The sequence below is a fragment of the Typha latifolia genome, chromosome 5 (genome assembly GCF_019914945.1).
Source record: "Typha latifolia isolate L0001 chromosome 5, TyphaL0001v2, whole genome shotgun sequence".
Taxonomy (NCBI): domain Eukaryota; kingdom Viridiplantae; phylum Streptophyta; class Magnoliopsida; order Poales; family Typhaceae; genus Typha; species Typha latifolia.
The window spans coordinates 14,606,133-14,624,524 of NC_133090.1; the positions used below are offsets into that span (position 1 = coordinate 14,606,133).

The following is an 18,392-nucleotide window of genomic DNA, read 5'->3' on the forward strand; positions in this document are numbered from 1 at the left end:
TGAACAGGCTGGGCCAGACCCGGCCCAAAAGCTAACGAATAGCCTAACTTGGCAGCAAAACCATTGCATACTGGAAATGGGAAGAACGACGACGACGACGACTCTCCTCCCCATCGTCGTTCCCGCCTGCCTCCTCGTCGTCACTTCCCTCGCATCCTCGCTCTTCCCCGCTTCGTCTCTCCTCGGCGTCGCGCCCCAAGGTACGTGGCGGATCCGGATGGTCTTTTTTCCAATTCGATCGAGTGTCTAGAGATCTCCTCCATGTCTCTTTTCCTGGTGGATTTGTAGATGAGAAGTACTTCTCCGGACCGGTGATTGCGTGCAAGGACGGGTCGAGGTCCTTCTCAAGAGATCGCCTCAACGATGGCTACTGCGATTGCCCTGACGGGACCGACGAACCCGGTTTGACCCTAGAACTCGAGTCGACCCCCTCAAGTTTCATCTAGTTTCTTGCTTCAATATGTACGGATTTGCTTTCCTGCTGGAAATCATAGTATCCATTGAGTTAGCTTTGATGTACAATGCAAATTGCACAATCTAACCTTGGATACGATCTAGAATGACAATAGTAGTATGCATTAAGCTCACCTCGAACTCGAAGCTGCATAGATTATGTGAAATGATACTTTGATGACATGGTTCTATTTGATTCTTGATTTACTGATTGCTTGTAAATACGATACGTTGAATACAAGTTGGATGGGATATACTCAGTGCCATCTTTAACTCTGTCCTGTTGAGGAGAATCTTTTATTTCTTTGTATCGTGCCTAACAAAACACGAGATTGGTCCAACTTAAGATAAACTGTGAATGGATAGTGGCTAATTTAGCTTCAAGTTGGCATCAGCCTGATGAGCAACCTGCTATCTAGATCAAGCTTAACAAAGAGGATATTCCAAAGCCCAATTTGTCCCGTGACTTTGGTCGGCGAATTGTGTTAGATATCTTGGTTTGCATCAAGTTAAAAGTCAAATGGAACAAATGATTTTAATTTGCCATTAATGTCGACAAACTAATTTTGTAATCCACATTTATTTCTTTCGGCGTATATGAATCATTGTAAAAGATCACACAAGCTCTAAAGGAAGGTCTTCTTCTAATGACCAGTTAGACTAGATATTTTTTCTGACTGTAGCAGCAAATCATTTTGTGTCTTACAGCGAGATGTTGATATGTTGTGTCAATTCATTTATAAGGATGGCATTACCTCAAAATCCAGCCTATTTCTATATCCCTAGCTGATAGGGAAAATCTTTCTAGTTCTTCCCAGAATATCAACATATAGCCTGACTTATCCCCTCATCTCCATTATACCAATGAACTGCAGGAACTTCTGCTTGTCCTGAAGGCAAATTCTACTGTAGAAATGCTGGAGATTTGCCTCGCTTCTTGTTTTCTTCTCTGGTGAATGATCACATTTGCGGTATGTCATCTGTATTGAAGGTCTTATGTTCTATTTATTTATGACTACTAAATACTGAATCTACCTTCTATATTTGGTACTGTAACAATTTGCTTTTCACTTTTCAGTTATTAATGATGTCATTATTATACATATCCTAGATTGTTGTGATGGTAGCGATGAATATGGCAGCGGCATCAGTTGTCCTAATACATGCAAGAAGAATCAGAATACTTCTGAAATTAGGACAGGTGATCATGATTCCACAGAAGAAAATATGAACAAAAATGATGCATTAGCAAGTAAAAGCCAAGTTGATTTGGAGGACCTTTTTCTGAAGTTAAGAGGTACTTATGCATATACCGAGGAGATCTATTGGTGAGGATAATTTTATTATTATTAAAGTTGCATATCCTTTCTTGTTTGCAGGATTGAGGATAGCTGTAATTATGGAGTTGGGTTTTGCTGCCTGTGTTGTGGCTTTTTGCCTGTTTTATAGACGCACTAGAACTCGGAGAAGACACTATATGTGGAAGAATTAGTAAACCTGAAAACTAGTCATGTTTCGATTCCTGTAAACGTATGTATTATTTTTCTTGTAGTTGTCACAGATTAACAGAAGTTGAAGACTTCTCGATGAGTCTATAAAACTGCAACCTCATACAAATTAATTTTGATATGCCAATATAGTGGCACATGATACCTTATCTTGGCCTTTTCTTATTCCTGCTAAATTCAATAACTTTCTAGTACATATTCCTGAAGTATGCTAACCCTAACTGATAATGCAGGATTAGTTCATTGATATCCACATTGAGCTCCTCTTAAGATCATTTTCTGCTAACCTGGCGTGAAGTAATAGACTAATAATCTATAGATGGTCAGGTACTTTGTATTCTATTGATCAAATCTTGGATTTCTGGAAACATACACAATTATATTTTTGAAGATTGGGCTTTAGCATATGTCCAGGGATTCTGTTATGCATAGGGGAAATTACATTTAACTAGTCAACCTTGCTGTTTAACTGATGCACACAGAAGGATTAGAATTCTAGTCATCTAGTTCATTTTTGGGAGTCCTTTATATAATTCTGAGGACCCCAAGTATATTCAAGTATAATATTCAACACCCATAAGTCTTAAGAAAAGAAAGAATAATTATATCTAGTAGGCCTTTCAAAATGTTTCTGTTAATTGTCTCTTTACTTTTATTTTTCGTTAAAAAATTTTTTGTTGAGAGGCACTTAAAAAATTATTTCTCTTATTTTAAAGGAAGAAATTTTGATAATAGAATGGTTACTCGATGTTTTTTTTAATACAATCGGATGATAAATATTAGACAGTAAAAAAAAAATCAAAGTGTCATAAACAAAATTAAGAGGATTGAAAAGTCTTAACTGTAATTAACCCCCAAAATATAATACCCATAAAAAGCTGCCACGTCACCCATCTCACAACCAAACAGCGTATCCGCTCTTCATCGCGAGAAAACCGTGACCCTTCCCTTTCTTCCACGACCCGAAGTCCTTCCGATCTCCTAATCGACGACTCGCAAAGCCCTAGAGAGGATAGCGAAGAAGACAAGGCCAAAGATGAGTGAGGAGGAGGGGAAGAGCCGCGGAGTCTCAGGCGATCCTCGCCACCACTACGGTACATTCCAGGGCGGGGTCCCCGACTACTCTCGACCGGCGATCGGCTTCCCTCAGCCGGCTCCGCCGCCAGGGATAGGGGCGCCTCCGACGTCTTATCCCCCTCCTTATGCTGCCGGTGCTGTTTACTACCCCCATGGCTACCAAGCCGTCCCAGGTACCACCTCTCGCCCTTCATTTCTAGAATTTTATATCAGTTTTTATTTTACGATAGATTATCTCATGGATCGTGTTTATACGATCATTTTAATGTAGTTTTATTTAGAAAATGTTGCGATTTTGTTGGTTGACCTTTGTATCGTGGCTAAAGTTGGGAAGTTTTTGTTTCTCCACCTCTAGGACGCAAAATATGTGATCTTGTACGATAATTCATAGGCATTTCATTGGCGAACGTGTTGGAGATTTATTCTGCAAGAGAGAAGGCAAAGCTGGGCATTTAAGCTGATATATAGTTGGTGAATTAAGAAGAAATTGATCCCCTTTCAGTTAATATAGTTTTATGGGATGGCAACTTTTCAGCTGCTCCGATGAAAAGTTGTCAAAGTTTTATTATACATATGGCTTATCCTCTTTTGTTCGACTTTTGACCTAAGCATTCTTATTGACAGGAAAGTTGTGCTTCCAAAATAAAATTTACCTCATTCATCTGACCTTATTAATCATTGTGGGATCCTTTTAAAATCAATATGTAAATTTCACAATGAGTGCAAGCATGGCTATCCCTGAATTATGCGATATGAACCACTTTAGTGAGCCAATCGAGAAAGTTTAGGACTTAATCCAATATTTGCCAAGGATAAGTGATCCTTGACTTGAATTGTAAATGAATGACATTTTTCTCAGAGAAATAGATGTATGAACCGCCAACATGCTGCCCAGGAAGAACAATTTTGTTTTCATATAAAATAAATCATATCTTCAAGAGATGGCTATACAAATGTGTTTGGATTTTTATTTTTTGGACTCACCATTAGTTAGCTAAATGCCATCCAGCCTTTTCTTCACATAGGTTGCTTGTTCCGCATAGGGTTCCAGATAAGTTAGCAGCTTAATGTGACCTAAAAAATTGAGTTTTCTACATGATTGCCTCTTAAATGTGTCTTCTGTGCTTCTTAAGTTGCAAAATGGGATACTCTTCCTTCGCCTCCATGAAGAAAGCTTTTGCACATATTGCTCTTTGGAGTAGGCCTTCTTCTGCTTGCACCTCATCATGTCATTTTAGATGAAAACTTATTAAGTGAAAACTTCTCTATATTATGACTTGTAAGAAATTGACTCCTAGCAGCTATTGATTTTTCATATTTCGTTTTCTGATGTTCAAGGTTATGCCGCTGTTGCTGAAGGAAGACCTTTAAGAATGCCACGTCTTCCATGTTGCGGAATTGGTATAGGATGGCTTTTGTAAGTTTCTAATCCGTCATACTAAAAACATGGAACCTTTGTTGTACTTGTTAATCCATTGTGCAACCTATGTCAACTTCTCATTATACCCTGAAGCATTCATGCTATTAGTTTGTCAAATAAAGTGGATTCTGATGCAAAAATTCTGTCTCTGGAAGGTTCATTATTGGCTTCTTTCTTGCTGCTATTCCCTGGTATGTTGGGGCTTTCATCCTGCTCTTTGTCAGAGTGGACTATAGAGAGAAACCAGGATTTATTGCTTGCACAATTGCAGTAAGTAGCTTGTATTATCTTCTCACATGCTTTTTATTACAGTAAGTAAAAGATGGTAACAAAACATTATTCATATTATCTTGTCATTATATGAACTGACTCCTATGGACTTCTCTGTTGCTAACTACTTGGATCTCTGTATGCTATGCTTCTCGTCATTGAACTAATCGCCAAGTTAAATATGAACAATTCTTATATTGGCCATCTAGTCGATTCTTTGGGCCAGCACATTCTGTCTTAAGTTTATACTGTGTTCTCTTGGCAGAAGGTGAAAGTTCAGAAAATGTTTTAATTGCTGTAAACATTTGATATTCATGAGCAGGCTATTCTTGCTGCAATTGCTATTATCCTTGGGTTGACAAAAGAATCCGATGTTTGGTGAATCCTTGACTCTGCAGCAAGACGCCATGATGTATATGTTCATCCTGATTTCTAAACCCTGAATACTGTCGGGAGATATGTATTTGATGTATGTATTGTAAGTTGATGTTTACTATTATTTTCTTGGAAGAAAGAAATGACTTAACAAATCAATTCTATCTGCCTTGTTTTTACTTAAAAGAGTGCGCTGATTATTTTAAATTCCTCATACTGAAACTACTACGAGATTGTGATCCAGTCCTACATTATTACTTTGTTTCATATCAAGATGTGGGTAAACGACTGGCTAATGACGAGGGCTTTGATGTCGAAGTTGTGTGGCTTTTCTAAATTTTCCTCTCATTCTTTTCATCTAACTATATGAATTATTAGCAGCTTTGCTACTAGGAAAGAGCTTATTTCTCATATTGTATACTTAAGGTCTCATTTGGTTCATATATATTTTATTGTTTGTTTGTAAAACGTATGAATTATCTTAAATAAATTTATATAAAAATTTGTATGTTAATCGTGGTAGAAATTCTTCTTAGAAAATATGCATAATTTTATTACATTTTTTACCTATAGTAAGATTTTATGTATAACTTATTAAGTGACTTAACTTATGTAGGATTTAACTAAAATATATATAAGTGAGTACTTTGTTATAAAATATATTTAAGAGAGTTGTAATTTATGAATAAGTTTCTGCCAACAATGCCACCCTAATATTAAACCACAAGGCTTATATATTCCTGATTTGGAAGGATACCACCTGGGAATAGTTGCACAACTATGAAAACAGTTGATCACGACGGTTTGTGTCTTGCTTTATTAGTTGATTTTTTTATATTTAAAACAATATATAACTGGTTAGCTAAGTGGAATAGACAATATAAGCACAGACCACTCTTCAAATACAATGTCTAAATAGCTTCATCATCTGCCTCATATTGTGAGTTTGTGACAACACTCTACGTTCTTTTACTATCATGCTAACTTTTTAATAAAAATGTGAAGCATACTTGCATATTTGAACTCACAATATGGGCTTTATTGTATTAATGTTCTGTTATTAGGGTAGGGTGCCGGATGGTTACGTACAAGTGAAACAAGCAGCATGTTCTTAAGAACAAACAATTATTATAATATATTTATTCCTACTCAAAAATAATATTTGATTTCCAATAAAGTTGATATATAAGTACATCAAAGCCTTCCTATGTGATTAATTAGAAAATTAACCACCCTTTTAGGGAAGTGAAAAGTGGGCGTGAGTTCCCAAAAAGAAAAAAAAAAGTTAATTACCGGTTTCAATTTGGGCTTTAGAGGCCCATTTAGTGGCCCATTAGGGTTTAGCGCCATTCGGTTCCGCCCTCGCATAAATACCCTGTTTTACCCAGCCGCCTGTGCTTGCAAGGGAGGAAAGAAGGCAATCTCTGGGATTGAGACCTCAAGATGGTGGCATTTAGGGTTAGTTGTTACCTTCGTGATGTATTCTTAGCTCTTCTTCGATTTTAGATACTTGCTGTCGATGTAAGCGTTCGATGTGGTTTGATCGTTTTGTGCGCAGTTCCATCAGTACCAGGTGGTAGGGAGAGCGCTCCCATCGGAGAGCGATGAGCACCCAAAGATCTACCGGATGAAGCTGTGGGCCACCAACGAGGTCCGCGCCAAATCCAAGTTCTGGTAAGTTTTATGAAGAGAACTCGGAGTCTTTGATCTTTTGGTCTGTTCTGGATTGCTTTCGATGTGTAAAGGAAAAAAAAAAGAATTTAATGATATATGCAACTTTTCTTTTGGTTCATAGGTACTTCTTGAGGAAGCTCAAGAAAGTGAAGAAGAGCAATGGGCAAGTTTTGGCGATCAATGAGGTTGATTTCCTTTACCTTTTTCTTTTCCTCGTATCTAAAATATTTACGTGATTTCGTTTCGAAAATAACTTGTACACTAGACAATTTTTAGATTTTGCTACCATTATTTTCATTTGTATGAGAACAGCAGAAGATTCCTAGAATCCTACTTCTAGCATGATTGACTTTGCATTTGTCTGTTGAGTATGAAAGTGACCGTATTTTTTTTCCCTTTTGGTCTACTTGGGTCTGTCATTTTGTTTCATTGAATTGTAATTTTTTTCTCCTTTAATACATTGTATGATTCTGGTGTTTTCTATATGGTATGCTTTATTTAATAACGAAGTGCTTTATCTATGATAGCTATCATATGAAGCCTACAATGACATCTTTAAGTTTGATTTTGAAAATATTTGAGGAGGCTAATTTATGTAGTCAATAAGCTGTAGATGATTAATGCTTGAAAGTGGTACATATTCCTGTTCCCGGTCTAGTGGAAGAGTTGTTATAGGCTTTTAGCTTTCACTTACTATTCAGTTTTATTTAGTTATGCAATATAACAGGAGCACTCTATTTTCAGCTGCAATTGTTACATAATGGCAAACAGTGTAACTAAAATCATAAAAAAAGCAGATGTTTCCTCATTTGTTTGTAATATGTAATTTTAACTTTTTAAGTTTACTCTATCCTAACTATTTCATGTATGTTAACTTCACAATCATTCTACCTACTTTGTGTATACAAAGTTCTGGCACTTTGATTTTTCATTTGCAGGGCACTAGATATATTTAAACTGCATTCTTTTCTTCTGTTTGATATTAATTTGTGATGGCTAGTTGGCATTATAATGCAGATTTTTGAGAGGAAGCCAACCAAGATCAAGAACTATGGCATTTGGTTGCGTTACCAGAGCAGAACAGGCTACCACAATATGTACAAGGAATACCGTGATACTACACTAAATGGTGCTGTTGAGCATATGTACAATGAGATGGCTTCTCGCCATCGCGTAAGGTCTCATTGTATACAAATCATCAAGACAGCTACCATTCCAGCTAAACTTTGCAAGAGGGAGAGCACTAAGCAATTCCATGATTCCAAAATCAAGTTTCCTCTGGTATTTAAGAAGGTTAGGCCACCTACAAGAAAGCTGAAGACCACATTTAAGGCATCAAGGCCCAACATGTTTATGTGATTTAGATTATTTCTGTAATTGGAGTTTGTTAGACCACCAGTTTTGAGGAAAGTGGCAATCCAGATTGGCCTTAAACCATATGCACTTTATTTTCAAGATCTTCCATTCTAATCTTTATTTAGTGAACTTTTTTAAATTAGTAAAATGTGCTAGAAGGTTTGCTTTGATTTATTTAACAAATTTTATTATATTTTTGTTAAGCTTTTGATCACAGTTTTTGCACAAACTTTAGATGGTGACTATTTCTTATGCTGCATTTGTGCATTTGTTGTGGGCTTATGGAACGTACATCTTTATATTATGACCTCATGAAATGGTTTTTAACTTAATATACTTCCTATTTGAGCTGCTACATTATGCGTCCTTTGTAGCTCCGTACCAGTTATTTTGGTATCATATGTATTCAATATCTGATTTTTGTTCTGAGTTGTCTTTATTTAATAAAGTCAACACATGAGTTGTAGTTTGTATGGGCATTATACTATATATTGTCAGATCATTCATTCTAGTGATATTTGTAACTTGTAAAACATTATCTAAAACCTGGATGATGGTACACTTCTGCTGACATAGTTAAAGAAGTATAATTCATTTAGGAAGGGCAACTTTGCCAAGGTTACCAATATTTTATTTGGTTTCCTTTTTTTCCCTGTTGCCTATATCACTTGGCTGTTGGGTGTTTCAGTTCCATTGATCTGTTTGTTAGATCTCTGGAAGACATCCTTGCCGACATCTAGTTAAGAACTTGACATGTTGATGTTGTCTTAGATATTCAAGTACTTTTGTTTTTTATAATGCATTTGGTTCTTACAAGTGCATTGTGGTCTATGATTTACTTGATTTTAATTATATGTTATGAACATTCCAAGTGTATCTAAAATGTATTTTTCAAGTTTTCCATTTTCAATGTGTTTGTTACTCAAAGGAATGTCGATATTGATTCAGATGTTGTTTGGATTCATGGATTTAGTCACCTTATAACTGGACTTGTTGCGTCTGGTTCTTCCAAGTGCACCACGGTCTAAGATTTACTTAATTTTATTATATGTTTTGAGCATTCTAATTGTATCTAAAGAGTAATTTTCAAGTTTTCACTTTTCAATGTGTTTGTTACTCATATGAGTATTGATATTGAGCCAGATGTTGTTTAGATTCACAGATTTAGTCACATTATAACTGGACTCGTTGCATTTAGGTTTCAAATATCTTTGCCGGAACAAAAATTTGATAATTTTTTCCGTAATCTTCTATTATAACTGAATTCATGATTTCTTGCTTAACTTTGCTGCACAATTTTCTTACATTCTGTTGGTTGTTTGGTCCAGATTACATGTCCCTTTTCTGTTTGTGCATTTGTCGTGAGCTCATTGAATGTATGTCTTTATATTGTGACCTCATGAAATGGTTAGGACTCAATATATTTCCTGTTTGCATTGCTATGTTCTGCTTTCTATGTATCTCCATACCAGTTATTTTGGTACCAAATGGATTCTATATCTGATTCTGTTTGAGTTCTTTTTTAATGAAGTCAAAGCATGAATTTCAGTTTCAGGAGGCATTAAACTATAATATTGCCTGATTGTTCTTTCGAAACAGTTTCATTCATTTGGTAAGAAGGGCAACTTTGCCAAGGTCACCAATATTTTATTTGGTTTCCTTTTTTTCCCTGTTGCCTATATCACTTGGCTGTTGGGTGTTCAAGTTCCGTTGATCTGTTTGTTAGATCTTTGGAAGACATCCTTGCTGACATTTAGTTAAGAAGTTGAACTGCTGATGGTGTCTTAGAGATTCAAGTACTTTCGTTTGGTTCTTGCAAGTGCATTGTGGTCCAAGTTTTACTTGATTATTTTGTGTCATGAACATTCAAGTGTATGCAAAAAGTAATTTTCAAGTTCACTTTTCAATGTGTTTGTTACTCTGAAAGGAATGTTGATACTGAGTTGGGTGTTGTTTAGATTCACGGATTTAGTCACGGTATAACTGGATTGTTGCATTTGGTTGTGATTATCTTTGCAGAAACAAAAAATTGATAATTCTTTTTAATTTACTTGCTTATCTTTGCTGAATAAATGTCCCACGTTCTGTTTGTTGTTAAATTTTGCTGAAATGACCCCACTGCTCTTATTTCATATTTCTTCAGCTGACTGTGCTAATCATTTATTCAGGTAGTAGTATATATTTAACTGTTTCCTAAGCCTTCTATTATTTATGTGACGAGTAGTCATCAAGAGTTTGGCTCATCAAATTGAATTACGGAATGAGACAATGTATAGGTTTATATGTTATGACCACCATCTTTATTAAAGAGAACTATATTACGTGGTTGGTCCAGGATCAGATCAAGTTGTGCCACCTACTCGGAAGTTCTTATCCGGTTGTCATAGAAATCGATAGAATCTTTGATTAGCACTCTGACTGTGCTAATCTATTCTACGGGATGCCCATACTAGTTCCCCATTTTTCCAAATAATTGTGCAGAGAAGTGTCAAACGTTATACATTGATCGAGTACCTCATTCTTTCATCCTCTTCAATCATAAACGATGTGACCCATCAGCCTTTGACCCAATCCGGGATCCATATTCATATAACGACTACTTCCGTCTCCACAAGCAATTGCTGAATTATTGTTATCGTATAGAGTTGGAACGCATCCCTTATCCTTCCTCCCCCACTTCAGCTGCCTAATTAACGAAAATATGATGTCCTCCTCCCCTTGCAGCTTATCTCCTTCCACCATACCTCTCCTCCTCCTCCCCCTTGTACTGCTTGCCCTGACGCTCTTCGTCATCCACCCTTTCGACTTCCAGCTCCAGTCCGTCTTCCCTTCCACTTCCTGCCCTCCTTCCACGAATGATAACTATGTCGCCCCGACGGCGAGGACGACAGCTGCGGCTACCCCGACTCCCGACTTCCGGCTGCTTATGGGCATCCTCACCCACCCCGATAACTACGAGCGCCGCCACCTCATCCGCCTCGCCTACTCCCTCCAAGGCGACTTCTCTGCCAACCTCGACATCCGCTTCGTCTTCTGCAACCTCACCAAGGAGGAGCAGACCGTCCTCATCGCCCTCGAGATCATCCGCTACGACGACATCATCATCCTCGACTGTGAAGAGAACATGGACAAGGGAAAAACCTACACCTACTTCTCAACCCTTCCAAAGATCTTGGATGCAACTTACGACTACGTGATGAAAACGGACGACGACACCTACTTCCGACTCGAAAACTTGGTCGGATCGTTGAAGAACAAACCGAAAACGGACATGTACTCTGGTCTCGTGATGCCCTGCGACACCGAGAATTTTTTCCCTTTCCCTCCTTACATGTCCGGGATGGGGTATATCTTGTCGTGGGACTTGGTGGAGTGGATTGCGACGTCCGAGCTAACGAGAAAGGAGACGGAGGGGCCGGAGGACATGTGGACGGGGAGGTGGATGAACATGGCGAACCGGGCGAAGAATAGATTCGACAACGCGCCGGCGATGTACGACTTCAAGGGCCCGTTTCCGACCAACTGCTTCCGGCATGACTTCATCCCCGACACGATTGCAGTGCACAAACTGAAGGACAACTCGAGATGGGCGAGTACGTTGAAATATTTCAACGTCACAAAGGGGTTGAAGCCTTCTAAGCTATATCATATTCCTTGATAAAAAAAAAAATTTCTTGTTAATTCTTATTAGTCCAAGATTTGATGCTTATTTGATTCTTGTTAATAATGTATGATTGCTAAAAAGTAGGCTAAAGAGAGAGATATCCATATGGAGGAAAAGAACACGTGTGGAAGAAAAGTCTCCATTGGTGGTGTCTTGGAACTAAACTTTTGTACGTCTTTCTACTTTGTTGATTTTAAATGAAGAAAAAAAAAAAAAAAACGATTCGCTGTATGGTGATGAAGGTATCCCAATGGAGCTAGCTACTCCACATTAGATGTTTAGTTCCCATTGGTTGATTAGTTGGTTCATGTGGTTCCCAGCAAATGGCCTGATGGACTACTGGTCTGGTCTTGGGGTTGAAATCTATCTCACCTTATTTTTATTAGAAAGTTCCTTTTTAACAAACTATGTTCAGCTATACCAATATTAAACTATTTGCAAGTCACGCTCGCATTTTGCCACAAATTGGGAATAACCATCCCTAATATCCATTTAAAATAAATAAATAATTATACATAGACCTTCTGAATTATTATTATTTTCCTGAACATGTCATATTTTGGTAATCTTGATCCGTCACAGTGAAATATAACACTTTAAAATTAACTGCTAATTTAATAGGTAAACTAAGACATTGGATTAAATTTTAATAGTTAAATATTTAATTTCATAAGTTTATTCGTTTAACCTTATTTAGAAACATTTAAAATTAGCTAAGAGACATTTAATTTATTTTATGCAACCTTATTTGATTATTTTTATATTTTATGAATCTTAGTCCACGCCAACCTTTGCTGCATATGAAAACTGGATAGTCCGATAAAATCCGACCCACTTTGGCCCCCCCTATCATTGACAGTAGTTGAAATTCATATAGGCGCAAGAACGGGTAGCCCGGCCCGTTCCACAAGATCCGCTTGACCATTTCTTATCGGGCCGAGTTGGGAATGTTGAAGCCCAATTAAATATTGGGTTAGATTTGGGCTTGTTTACAATTTTATAGACCCGACCCGATCCAACCCATCTTTATAAATTTTTACCGTTATGTCACTATCTTTTCCATTAGGAAAGAGATACCGATTGGCTCGATTAGCTCTTTACCAAGCTATTAATTTAAGCGATTAAAGAATGATACTTTTTATATTTTATATTCTAATCGTCATTATATTATCTATCATGTCTTCTCATTAAAGTACTTCCTTGACAGTTTACTTAGTTTGTGTAATGTGTTTAAAAAAGTTATTTTATTCTTGGAAGTTAAGGAGACTCTTTGGTTGTACCTACTTGTCACCATATCAGAGACTTATAGTTTTAATATGTGAAGATATGAACATACCAACCAACGACCAACCGTTACCTCCAACGAGTTAAAAGTGGAAGTAGATGATGGTCTATATACTATGCATTTTATGGTCGATTGCTGTGTCTTTATAAATGCATAGTATAGTATTCTATATAACAGGAGTAATAATATAACATAAAGAAAGATTTTCATTCAAAAAAGAGCTCGTAGGTTATATAATTTTCTCTAAGAAAAGAATCATAAATTAAGTCAAACTAGATGCACATTCTTAATATATTTTAGTTTATAAGTTTTAAGTTAATATATTTCTAGCATCAGTAATCAATATTAAAATAAAAATAAAAAATATAATATATAAAATAGTAATAGTAATTATTTAAATTAGATAGTCAGCTAGAAATTATTTATACCAGGCATGTACTATGGTTCTCCAGGTTTTTGACCAAACTAATGTCTCAAACTTCTTTTACAATCTAATATATTTTAAAATTTTAAGTACAGAACTAGATGTCTTTTGCTTACCGACTGAGATGATAACTTTCAAATGTAGACTTTATAAAAAATTTAAAAGTCATTCAAACATATTACCCGGTCTTAGATACAAAATTTTTAATCAAAATATATCACTCCCAAATTTACCTATTTTATTATTGTCCTAACTAAAATAATTAAAAAAATTATTAGCATTTTTAATTGAAATGCTTGTTTCATATTCCTTAGTTTAAAAAGGTCTTTAATTAGAAAAATATTTAACAGTTAAGTATTTTAATTACAGCATAGTGAAATAGATCCCTGCTAATATAAGGTGTTTCTATTTTAATAAATAAAATTTAAAATAGAACTAATTTAGTCCAAAAAAAAAAATTAGTAAAAGTAACTCGCGGTTCTAAATCCTAACCTAATCATCTCTTAAATCACACGTGGCCACGTATCTACCTCTACCGACTACTCCAATTGCCAACCACCAACAACTCTCTACCTAAAACATAATAATAATAAAATATTAGCCAACCTACCAGCAGCTCGTACCCAAAAAGAACCCCCCGCGCGCACTCTCCTTCCTCTCGCCCCTCTCTCAGTCTCTCTTGTTCTACCTCCTCCCTTCGGTAAGCTCACCTCTCTCTACACTCACTGCTCCATCTTTGTCTCAGTCTAGTTAAATTTTTATTATTTTTATTATTATTATTGTTTGGCGGTATAAACTCAATTCGATTTCAGATAGAGTTTTGTTCCAAGTCGAATTGGTCGTCTCCTTGCGTGCTTCAAATGGATCAACAACCATCGAACGCAGAAGAGGTACTCTCTACACTGGTATTCTCTCGTGGGTATCTGCAAAGAGATTTGGGCAAAAGTTGATAACTTTAACAATATGGCTATGCGATTGGTCTCGTTCTCATGGAGGTAGCTAAATGAACTGTGGTTGTCCTGCTACAGGTTGTGATCGGAGAAGAGATAAACCATGCGAGGGTGATCACCTTAAACCGGCCCCGCCAATTGAATGTCATCTCCTCCAAAGTGGTACTTTTCGTCCTTATATTTTGGGGTGGTTTTTGTTGCAATTTGTTAGTTGCATTCCTAGCACTAGGAAGAGTCTGATTCTTATGGAGAATGAATTGGGGGTTTATTTCATGGCAGGTTTATCTTCTAGCTCAGTTCTTAGAGAAGTGGGAGAAAGATGATGATGCCAAGTTGGTCATTTTTAAGGTGGATTTAGTTTCTAAGATAGCAAGAAAGTAGTGCTTTTTTTTTTCCTTCCCTTTGTTTCTTGTTGTATTGAATTTTTTTATTTCATTCATAATCAGGGAGCTGGGCGTGCTTTCTCTGCCGGTGGGGATCTAAAGATGTTCTATGAGGGGAAGAAATCAGGTCTAGAAGAACGGAATAGACAGCTTTAGTTCCTTTTTGTTATGGATTTCTATTCCTACTGCCAAATTTACTCTTTTATTATTTGCATCCTCCTTTTAGTTGTTTAATTATTTATGTGCTTTATTTACTTATTTAGGAGTTTCTTCTAATATCATCTTTTCTTTTTCTTTGCAGATGATTCCTGTCTCGAGGTTGTGTATAGAATGTACTGGCTTTGCTACCACATTCATACATATAAGAAAACCACGGTAGCGTTCCTATGAATTGCTCGTGTGAAGTCCTGTGTTCGTTCTGCTCAACTCTTTTTATGTGTGTGATTAATTTAAGAAGTATGCAGGTTGCCCTCGCTCATGGTCTTGTTATGGGTGGAGGTGGAGCAATGGTTGTCCCATTGAAATTTTCTGTTGTCACAGAGAAGACGGTGTGTATTTTCCTTATGGAAAATTTCATCGCTTTACGATATAAAATTTTGATTCTGATATAATCTTCATCTTTGAGATAAAAATGCCGAATGCTTCACTAGACTAATCTATTAGATGCTGGTACTTATTTTATCTTCTGATCTATAGGCTTTTGCAATGCCGGAAGCAAGTGTTGGACTCCATACTGACTGCAGCTTCTCATACATTCTTTCTAAACTTCCTGGGTATTTGGGTGAGCATCAACTAGAGATGGTATTTGCAGCAGGGAGAATTTCTCTTTATTCTTAAACTTTGGAGTCTCAATATAAAAAGAGAACCTGTAACTTTGTGGAAGAGTAGAATACTTCCTCAAAAAACTATTATTTAGGTGTAAAAGTAGAATATTAAATAGTTCAGTGGAGCAGGAAAGTACTCTGAACACTTCTCTAATAATTGGTATACTTATAGGGGAGTATCTGGCTTTAACTGGTAGCAGATTGAATGGGAAGGAAATGGTTGCTGTTGGTCTTGCAACTCATTTTGTACCTTCCGAAGTAAGCTCAACACTCACTGCTAGTTTTCACACTCAATTTTGTCAGCATAAAGAGGATCCGATTCATTCCTTCGTCGTATTTGCATTAGTTCGGTATACATATTTTACAAATAAACTGGCGCTTGATTTACATGGCAGAAATTGGATGAACTTAAGAAACGCTTATTATGTCTAAACTCTGGTGATACTAGCCCCACAGTCCAAGCAGTGATTGAAGAATACTCTTTTGATGTCCAACCTGATGAAGGAAGTATTCTAAACAAGTAAGTATTTAGCAGTTATATCAATAATGGAGAATGAGTACTCTTGATAGAGAAAAGAACTATACTCATAGAAACTGACACAGGCAAGCTCACGTTGCTTGTGCAGACTTTCAACAATTGATAAATGCTTCTCTGGAGAGTCTGTGGAGGAGATCATAAAATCATTTGTGAGTTTCTTGCTTTACTCTTGCATAGGGTTAGTTCTTATGACTTATTCTGCACTGGCTTCTTGACACTACATATTTTTGAGTCTCAAAACCTCAATATCGTTCTTTCTCTTCTGTGCTACTGATTTATATTCCTCCTCCTTTTATTGTAATTTCTTATGTTTGGGCATGCTTTCCTTTTATTATACAAATCTACCTCTAGACAAATCAAGCATCAAAGGAAATGAGTAATGAATTTGGGCTGCATTGCAGTTACAAAACATAGTTCATTTTCTTTGCAGGAAGATGAATCAAGCATCAAAGGAAATGAATGGATAGCACCAGTACTGAAAAGTTTAAGAAGATCCTCTCCCACTGGGTTGAAGATCATACTAAGATCGGTAACAACTCTTTGAAACCTCTGTAGTTGCTATGAAGCTTAAAATGTGAACTTATTATGAGATGTTAAAGATCAAACTGAAATAAGAAATTCCACAAGCATGTCCATATTTCTACATTTTTGGTGGGGTATATATGTTGGGAAGAATCATTTGCACCTGCCCATTGTCTAGTATTTATTATTTCCTCCTGTATTATGTTGGGAGGACTTTACAAAAGGAAGAGCTCTTGTTTCCTGGACTTCCACTTCTATTTAGGAATAATGTCATAAAATTTGGATATTCTTGTTATTCAGGTTAGAGAAGGTAGGAAGCAGAGTTTACCTGAATGTCTGAAGAAAGAGTTCAGAATTACCATTAACTTGTTGAGATCAGTTATCTCTGGTGATGTATATGAGGTAGGGATAAGATTATAATAAATTCTTCACCTTCTGAATTCCTATCTGTACAACAACACAATCAAGCTCTTAATTCCCAATTACATGGGCTATTCCTTACTATTTATCTTGTTTCACTGAAGGGCATCCGAGCTCTTAGCATTGAGAAGGACAATGCCCCAAAGGTAACTACCCCCCCTCTCTCGATACATACACATATCCACATACACGTCTCTAATCTATATTTTATGCAACAATGCAGTGGAATCCTCCAACACTTGAAGAAGTGAGCAAGAAGAACGTTGATCTTGTTTTCCAGCCATTCAGTGACGAATTGGAACTCCCAATTCCAGCTGGGGAAGAATCATGCAGGTCTTACTCTTGAGATGCTTCCTCTTGTATATTTTATTTTCCATTTATTTCCTAGCTTCATTTGCTGATTGCATTAATGTCAACCTACAGGTGGGGTGGCAAGTACGAGGAGTCTGTCTATCCAAAACTGATAGGAAGGCAGTTAACGCAATTCTAATGCTTGGCTGCTACACAATTTCATCTTTCCTTTCCACGTAATTCCCGCACCTAGATAAGGTTATATCCACAATTGAACTGTCTGAGTTTAGATACGTTCAGCTGATATTTTACTACTATCATGATCTCTAGTTATTATGTAGCAATGCCAGATGATAATGGAAGGAATAATCACCTCTGCAGTGTCAAGTGTCTGTTTAGTAAATTGTTTGCACGACTTTGGAGCCAGAATTCAGGGCAATTTATACCACATTGGGGAACTCAAGGATATCAATAAGATAAATTAGTGGAAGTTTAAATTTTGTAAGCAAGTTCTGTTGGTTATTACCTAGCAACTGGAAAAGACGCAACGAATCCAAAATAAGCATAAGCTAATAATAGGCAGTAAATCATTTAACGTTAGAAAGCTTACGCCACCATGCAGCAGCCTCGTATGTGCTGGATTTTTCTGCACACTCGTTTGGATCCTCTGTAGTATAGTGAACCGTAAATTAATTTTGCATGCAAACACTAGTTTAAGGTAAAATAGATTTAAAAGCAACCTACTTAAAATCCATTATCCTCTCTCCTCTCATCCATTTAGTTGTTTTACATTTACCAATAAATTTTATTATCATTTTACTCTTAAAAAGACATTTTAATTCTTCTCTCTCTCCTCTGAACATCTCATTTTAGTTATTTAATATAAAATCTCTTAAATCTTCTACTAATTCATGTCACATTAAGTGTAACTGAGCTGATTTACAATCAAACACCAAGC

At 36.6% G+C, this 18,392-nt stretch overlaps 5 protein-coding genes across 5 annotated transcripts; all 5 read left to right on the forward strand.

The window, feature by feature from the left end:
• The first annotated feature begins 24 nt into the window (after window positions 1-24).
• LOC140788556 (glucosidase 2 subunit beta) lies at window positions 25-2,110 on the forward strand. The gene is made up of 5 exons (XM_073137834.1): window positions 25-200; window positions 289-402; window positions 1,329-1,424; window positions 1,565-1,750; window positions 1,833-2,110. The coding sequence occupies exons 1-5, from the start codon at window positions 77-79 to the stop codon at window positions 1,943-1,945; spliced, it is 633 nt and encodes a 210-aa protein (XP_072993935.1). The 5' UTR covers window positions 25-76; the 3' UTR covers window positions 1,946-2,110.
• A 760-nt stretch (window positions 2,111-2,870) lies between these two features.
• LOC140788558 (large ribosomal subunit protein eL20z-like) lies at window positions 2,871-5,262 on the forward strand. The gene is made up of 4 exons (XM_073137836.1): window positions 2,871-3,211; window positions 4,377-4,455; window positions 4,614-4,728; window positions 5,051-5,262. The coding sequence occupies exons 1-4, from the start codon at window positions 2,998-3,000 to the stop codon at window positions 5,108-5,110; spliced, it is 468 nt and encodes a 155-aa protein (XP_072993937.1). The 5' UTR covers window positions 2,871-2,997; the 3' UTR covers window positions 5,111-5,262.
• Window positions 5,263-6,418: 1,156 nt separating this feature from the next.
• Window positions 6,419-8,307, forward strand: LOC140788557 (large ribosomal subunit protein eL20). Its single transcript, XM_073137835.1, has 4 exons — window positions 6,419-6,561; window positions 6,662-6,777; window positions 6,899-6,962; window positions 7,795-8,307. Exons 1-4 carry the CDS (start codon window positions 6,547-6,549, stop codon window positions 8,134-8,136), a joined length of 537 nt encoding a protein of 178 aa, XP_072993936.1. The 5' UTR covers window positions 6,419-6,546; the 3' UTR covers window positions 8,137-8,307.
• Window positions 8,308-8,728: 421 nt separating this feature from the next.
• On the forward strand, window positions 8,729-12,028 carry LOC140788199 (beta-1,3-galactosyltransferase pvg3-like). Its single transcript, XM_073137365.1, has one exon. It carries the CDS (start codon window positions 10,835-10,837, stop codon window positions 11,789-11,791), a length of 957 nt encoding a protein of 318 aa, XP_072993466.1. The 5' UTR covers window positions 8,729-10,834; the 3' UTR covers window positions 11,792-12,028.
• A 2,072-nt stretch (window positions 12,029-14,100) lies between these two features.
• On the forward strand, window positions 14,101-17,814 carry LOC140788856 (3-hydroxyisobutyryl-CoA hydrolase-like protein 5). The gene is made up of 16 exons (XM_073138331.1): window positions 14,101-14,206; window positions 14,319-14,396; window positions 14,535-14,618; window positions 14,736-14,804; window positions 14,903-14,966; window positions 15,141-15,214; window positions 15,304-15,387; window positions 15,536-15,620; window positions 15,836-15,921; window positions 16,059-16,183; window positions 16,290-16,350; window positions 16,632-16,730; window positions 17,024-17,125; window positions 17,248-17,289; window positions 17,367-17,476; window positions 17,567-17,814. Exons 2-16 carry the CDS (start codon window positions 14,367-14,369, stop codon window positions 17,631-17,633), a joined length of 1,182 nt encoding a protein of 393 aa, XP_072994432.1. The 5' UTR covers window positions 14,101-14,206; window positions 14,319-14,366; the 3' UTR covers window positions 17,634-17,814.
• Window positions 17,815-18,392: the final 578 nt, after the last annotated feature.

Bases quoted from the DNA above. Each gene is read 5' to 3' on its own strand.
- LOC140788557 (XM_073137835.1), top strand. The intron at 6,778-6,898 runs GTAAGTTTTATG...TTTGGTTCATAG, and splicing joins CGCGCCAAATCCAAGTTCTG to GTACTTCTTGAGGAAGCTCA. The intron at 6,963-7,794 runs GTTGATTTCCTT...ATTATAATGCAG, and splicing joins AAGTTTTGGCGATCAATGAG to ATTTTTGAGAGGAAGCCAAC.
- LOC140788558 (XM_073137836.1), top strand. From the start codon at position 2,998: ATGAGTGAGGAGGAGGGGAAGAGCCGCGGAGTCTCAGGCGATCCTCGC. The intron at 4,456-4,613 runs GTAAGTTTCTAA...TGTCTCTGGAAG, and splicing joins ATTGGTATAGGATGGCTTTT to GTTCATTATTGGCTTCTTTC. The intron at 4,729-5,050 runs GTAAGTAGCTTG...ATTCATGAGCAG, and splicing joins TTATTGCTTGCACAATTGCA to GCTATTCTTGCTGCAATTGC.
- LOC140788556 (XM_073137834.1), top strand. From the start codon at position 77: ATGGGAAGAACGACGACGACGACGACTCTCCTCCCCATCGTCGTTCCC. The intron at 201-288 runs GTACGTGGCGGA...GTGGATTTGTAG, and splicing joins CCTCGGCGTCGCGCCCCAAG to ATGAGAAGTACTTCTCCGGA. The intron at 1,751-1,832 runs GTACTTATGCAT...TCTTGTTTGCAG, and splicing joins CCTTTTTCTGAAGTTAAGAG to GATTGAGGATAGCTGTAATT.
- LOC140788856 (XM_073138331.1), top strand. From the start codon at position 14,367: ATGGATCAACAACCATCGAACGCAGAAGAG. The intron at 17,290-17,366 runs GTAACTACCCCC...GCAACAATGCAG, and splicing joins AGAAGGACAATGCCCCAAAG to TGGAATCCTCCAACACTTGA. The intron at 17,477-17,566 runs GTCTTACTCTTG...GTCAACCTACAG, and splicing joins GCTGGGGAAGAATCATGCAG to GTGGGGTGGCAAGTACGAGG.
- LOC140788199 (XM_073137365.1), top strand. From the start codon at position 10,835: ATGATGTCCTCCTCCCCTTGCAGCTTATCTCCTTCCACCATACCTCTC.